At 55.6% G+C, this 6,041-nt stretch overlaps 1 protein-coding gene across 1 annotated transcript; it reads right to left on the bottom strand.

Moving 5' to 3' along the window:
• Nucleotides 1–434: 434 nt before the first annotated feature.
• Nucleotides 435–6,002, bottom strand: CD99L2 (CD99 molecule like 2). The gene is made up of 8 exons (XM_010715506.3): nt 5,894–6,002; nt 5,021–5,068; nt 4,248–4,343; nt 4,046–4,126; nt 3,370–3,462; nt 1,940–2,002; nt 1,110–1,136; nt 435–1,033 (listed from the first exon to the last, which is right to left on the bottom strand). Exons 1-8 carry the CDS (start codon nt 5,898–5,900, stop codon nt 726–728), a joined length of 723 nt encoding a protein of 240 aa, XP_010713808.1. The 5' UTR covers nt 5,901–6,002; the 3' UTR covers nt 435–725.
• Nucleotides 6,003–6,041: the final 39 nt, after the last annotated feature.

The raw sequence follows: 6,041 nt of genomic DNA, 5'->3' as shown, positions 1-6,041 counted from the left end.
CTAGGTGTAAGACCCTACACTTGCTTTTGTTGAACCTCATCCGGTTTCTTACTGCCCAGCTCTCCAGCCTGTCCAGGTCTCGCTGAATGGCAGCACAGCCTTCAGGCGTGTCAGCCAATCCTCCCAACTTCGTATCATCAGCAAACTTGCTGAGGGTGGCCACTATCCCCTCATCGAGGTCATTGATGAAGATGTTGAACAAGACCGGACCCAGCACAGACCCCTGGGGGACACCACTGGTTACAGGTCTCCAGCCAGACTCTGCACCACCAACGAGGACCCTCTGCGCTCTGCCAGTCAGCCAGTTCTCAACCCACCTCACTGTCCATTCATCTATCCCACACTTCCTCAGCTTTGTTATAAGGGTGTCGTGGGAGACAGTATCAAATGCCTTTCTAAAATCAAGGTAGATTACATCTACCGCTCTTCCCCCAGCATGTGACAGCATCATAGAAGGCCACCAAGGGGACACTTCTGTTGCGGGCTGGCCCAGAGCAGAAGAGCAGGTGCTGATCGCCACCACAACATTGCAACTGCAGCAATATCACACCCACCAACACTCCTTAGCTCCCATGTCTCAACTGGAAAGCCAAGCATAATTCCTTCACCCTTCACCAGTCCCATATGGCCAGAGCAAAGTCTGATGGAGACTTGAAGCTGACAGCAGACTGTTGTGGCCTCAAAGCTGCTGCTGAGCGCTGCCATACCGGACATGCTCTAGCACTTCAGTATGAACTGGAATCAAGGGCAGCCAGGTGGGATGCCACAACCAACACTGCCAACGCGTTCTTCTCAGTCTCTTTGGCAGACAATGCACGGTTTGCTTTCACCTGGAGGGGTGTCCCCACACACCAAGTCCCACTCTGCAATCCTCCACCCCGCAGCCCTCCCACCCCCACCCGGGGCTGCTTACGTTGGATGCTGAAGCAGAACTTCTTCTGCTGGTAGGAGATGTAGCTGGAAACAGCCCCCACAAGTGCCATGGCCAGGGCACTGGCAATGCCGGCAATGGTGCCTGTTTCCACCCGGTTGTCTGCAAGGCACAGAAAGGCGCTGAGTGGTGGGGAGGTACCCAGGCCCCGCTCCCCTCGCAGCCCCCATGGCCCTACCTTGGCTGTCGGTGTTGCCTCCAGATCCTGCAAGAGAAAAGACCCATTCAGCAGCCCAGCCCTCACACAACCCCACACCTCGCAACTGGCACAGAGACGCTCCTCATCGCAGTGTGGCATCCTTGTGCCATCAGAGGGGACAGCTGTCTGAGCTGCGAGCTGGCACACCTGTACATGACACGGGGGTGTCTATATGTGACACTGGAGCAGCTGCATGTGATGCTGTGCACAGCTCGAGTTGGGAGAAATGGCTCCTGCTGGAAGCTGCAGCTCTGAGCGAGCTGTTTAAATCCCGCATTACAGAAGCAGGTCAGCGCGGTATTAATGCCTTCAGTGCGGTTTGTCCTTGGCACGGTGATTCATTAAATGTCGACAGGGCTGGTGATGTTCGCCATTTCTAACTCAACTGCCTTTAATATTTAATACCATGGCTCTCCATGCAGGCTGAGCCAAGCGCAGCTTGTTCCCTGTTCCTGAAACCAGCAGTTGCATCCTGAGAGGAGGGACAGTGTCCATGAGGAGCGGGGTGACAGCCCCACAGGGTCAGCACAGCAGGGGGTGGGGGCCAAGAAGCACCATTCCAACCCCACAGCCGTACTCCTTCTGGTGCTGAGGGTCAACCTGGCATGTGCTGGTGGCTGTAGCGTGGGCTGGCTGGCCCAGGGCCACGAGTGCCAACCACTGCTACCAGGACAGCAAGTGCTCCTGCCAATCCCCTCAGACCCATTGTGGGGTCTCCCTGCCGTGGGGAGATGCCCTCAGGGGTCCCTGTGGCGTGGCCATCTTTGCCCCATGCTGGGGGCACCAACCCCCCCATTGGCCCTCCATACCTTTCTTCTTGTCAGGGCTGTAGCCATCATCCACAATGCCTTCCAGGTCACTGTCCGAAAATCCTTGAAAAATAACAACAAACTGATTGGAGAGCAAAAAGAATCATCCCCTACTGCTGCCCTCCAAGGAGTGAGTGCTGCAGCCACCCAGAAAGCAAGGAGTGGAATGGGAAGGGAAAGAGTGCAGGTCTGCTCAGGGTGCAAGGGGCCAGAGAGCCAGGTGTCAGCTGGCCTGGTGTCTGTCCCTGTCACAGCATCTATGGGTGCCTTCAGGGAGCATGGGGGGCTGGGAATGGGACTGCGGGTTCTGAACCCTCCCAAGCACCATGTGCCTGGCAGAACAGCTGCCAGCAGTACTGCCCACAGGAAGGCTGAGGCTGCTGTGTTCCCCTCGGTGTCCCCTACAAACTCTCTGGACGTTCTGAGGGGTTCTGCTGGGCATTTTGTGCAGCAGGAGCAGCTGCACCATGGCCCAGCACGTTCCCACCAGTGGCTCCAGCTGCTCCACAAGCAAGAACAGATCAGGGTCAGATCCCTTCCCTCACAATGACAGAGTTAGCAGAATCTTCAACACCAAATTACTTTTTTTTAAACTCATAAAAGAGGTAATAATTGACTTTACATCTTGCCTGAAAGAGAATCATGGAGTGGAAGCTGGCAGTGGCATTAATGGAGCCATTGAGCTTTTGCCCTTCCAGCCTGGGAGATACTCACCAGCTTACCAGAAAAAAAAAAAAAAGTGGTTTATGGGTTTGGTAATGAGTGTAAACTTCAAAGAAACAAAACGAAAACAAGAACAGAACCTGCAGAGATGAAACCCTCTGCGATGCTGGGGCAATGCGTGGCCATGTGCCACAGAGCCAGCTGGCCACGGTGCTGCATTCCAGCGCCCAACACCTCCCACCTTCCAGCCAGAGTGTAGACCCCAAAAGTGCAGACAAGTCACCTAGTTAGTACAGCCTAATAAAGTACCTGGCTATTAATTACACATGTGAGGAGGGCACACGGCCATCTCGACATCCATAAACTAGTCGTGCAAAGTCTGCTTTCTAGCGGCGGTGCTCAAGGGAGCAATCCTTGCAGACAAATGACGCATTCACCGGAGCATTTCAGAGATGGAAAAAAAGTCTCTAGCCCTCGACATGTGCTGTGCCAGGACTGAGCCTGCCCTGAGTTTACATCTCGGCTATGACTGCAAACCCCAACAGCACTCATTTAAACAGCCATTGGGCACGGGGACGAGGAGAACACAATAGAATCCCCACAGCCCCAGACAAGGCATGACCTGCTTCTGCTCACCCCCAACTTCTGGCAGCGATCCACCGTTTAATGGAGGGGGTGCCCACAGTGAGCCTCCAGTGCTGGGGGGCTCCCACAGGGCCCAGAAACACATGGTGGTGAGAACAGCAGGGAGAGGGAAACCCATGTACCTTCCTCCGGCCTCACAGCCGGCTGCCTGCCATCCCTCGCATCATCCCTATCTCCAAGGGCATCAGCCAAGTCCAGATCCAAAGGATTCTTCCCTGTAAAACAAGATGGGTTAGCAGCACTAGCAACCTCCCTGATGCTGACAAGTAATCAGTCCAGGAAATGCTCCTGTCCAGTGCTGCTGCTGCAGCAGATGCAGGAATCGCCCTGTGTTGTGGCTCATGTGCTTGACAACAGACAGATCAGATGGGAGAGCAGGCAGCAGGACAGGCCCACTGGCAGTCAGGCTGTCCCGCAGTGCCCCTGCCCTGCAGCAGGTGTTTGTCTCTGTAGAATGCAGCTGGCACCCTCAGGAGTGCAGCAGCTCAGGAGTTCAGCTCAAACAGAACAGCTTCAGACTGCTTTTGCTAAATGTCAGCTAAAAATGTGGAACAGAGCCAGCCTGACCATCTCAACCCACTTGCTATCTCATAAATAAGCTTCATCTCATTCGAAATTGATGCTGAGCCTGGGAGCACCTTTTTGACAAACCTCAGCTCCCATGGGCAGCAAAGCAGCCCATGACCACAGGTATGTCTGTGCCGTGCTCCTGCATGGCACAGTTACACTGGAGCTTGCTGCAGCTCTCACCTGAACAAAGTGGGGCTGGACGCAGCGTGGCTGGGCAGCTGCACTCACCTGGGTTCTGTTTGCGGGGGGCCTGCGTTGTTTTTGGCCTCTTGGTGGTGGTGGTGCGGACAACATCCCAAAAGCCATTGTCTGGAAGTGCCACGGAGGGGAGAGAACAAAATGCTGTTACCTTCCCAAAGGTGCACCCAACAAGGCCCCGGCTGTACGCAGCCCCAGCTCCCACAGAGCAGCGAAGGGCAGGGTGACGCACCTGGCTTCCCCGGCCGTGGGAAGGGCCTGGCGGTGGGCCTGGCTGGCTTGCTGGTGGGCTCCACGGGGCTGTCGAAGTAATCAGCCAGGTCAAAGTCTGTAGAGAGAGCAGACGGGTGAGCCACGGTGCTGGGGCTGTGTGTGGGCAGCCCCCGGCACATGGCACTGCTTGGCGTGCGAGCAGGGATACGTGGCCAGGACCGGGCATGAGCATCCTCCAGTGGGGCTGGGATCTGGGCAGCCAGGGCCCTGACACCCACCCATCGGAGGTGGTTTTCCCTGGATGGGAAAATGCCTGGCACTGTTCGGTGAAAGCCAGGGAGTCCTGGAGCAAAAGCTCCTCCCCAGGATCAAAGCCAGCCGGTGCAGCACAGGCAGAAATGATGGCCTTTGTGCAGCTCGGCCGTGACCTGTGTCAAATCCATTACAATACTGCAAAGTGTGCAGAACTCAGCCGTGGCCATAAATGCTCTCATGTTGGTTGCCTTCAGAACGGACAGAAACATCAATAGTGCATTTACTTAGGCACAGGTGTGCAGCGCTGCCAATGGAGAGAGGAGATACAAGGGACACAGTGGCTGTGCGGTGCTGGTGGAGAAAGCACCGTCAAGCAGTGCAGGCAGGGGAAGCTCAGGCAGCACAAGCAGCCACTGCAGCACAGCCTTTTGCCAACAAAGAGGTGGTTCACTGCCAACCAAGATTTCAGAACCCGAGCTGCTGCCGACAGCACACAGCTGACACTCGCAGAAACAACACGTGCCAGGAACATCTCACCTCTCCCTCCTGTCCCACCGGCCGGCTTACTGGGTCTCTTAGGTGTAGCTGTGATAGAAAGGGGAGGAACGCGTTAGCCACGGGCATCACCAGAAACACTACCTCTGCCCTGAGAACACAAGGCTAGGAGTTGGTGGATGAGCCCACCAGCATCACAGCCGGAGCTCTGTGCCCTGCCTTTGTCCCTGTGATACAGCCCCAACTGCACGCACACAGTGGGAGCCCAAGAGAAACCCATGCAGGTTCAGCCCAGAGCTTGGCTGGCGCTGACACCAAGCAGAGAACTCCTCCAGGGGACAACTCCAGGAGACAGAGCAGAGAGGAAGCAGCAGCAAGCTGTTGATGCTTGGCTATCCCCTGCCCACCAGCCACTGCACTGACAGCAACTCCCAGCACTGTGCCACACACTGGAGCTCCCCATCTGCTGGAACAGTTCTGCAGACGCCCCAGGGCTCAGGGCCTGACTGCTCCCAGGGCAAAACAAGCTGCCATCGGCTTCGGGAGGTGGTTTTATTTATTTTGTTGTAATTTTTATTTTCCCTGCAAACCACTATCCATTAACAGTGGTTAGCTTTATGAAGTATATGAATAAATTATAAGCAAGAGTTGTGCCGCTCCATTCCTATTAATTTCCATCTGAATGCTGGAGTGCTTCTGCTGCACCCAGGCGCTGCCATGCCCCTGCGATCTGCACTCTGGGACAGAGCAGCAGGCACGGGGCTCACAGGCAGCTCCCGTGGGCACAGGCAGCTCTGCCAGGGGACTGGGGCCAGAATGCATCCTCTGCCGCCTCGCCGAGAGATCCCAGTGGACAAGTTGCACCTATTCTTACTTTTCCCCTTATTTTGTAAGGAGTGAATGAATTTGTCTTACGCCGCATGGTGCCAAGGGCATCTTCTAGGCTGAATTCCCCTGGGTCGTCCCCACAACCTGCGGACAAAGAAGCAGCACAGGAGTTACTCACTCCACACGATGTCAGTCACCTCCACACGCAGCCTGGCCAGGTGTCTGTGCTCAAATT

This window comes from Meleagris gallopavo, chromosome 9, assembly GCF_000146605.3.
Source record: "Meleagris gallopavo isolate NT-WF06-2002-E0010 breed Aviagen turkey brand Nicholas breeding stock chromosome 9, Turkey_5.1, whole genome shotgun sequence".
NCBI lineage: Eukaryota > Metazoa > Chordata > Aves > Galliformes > Phasianidae > Meleagris > Meleagris gallopavo.
Note: the sequence above shows the minus strand (reverse complement) of the source record. Positions and strands in the feature narration are given on the sequence as shown.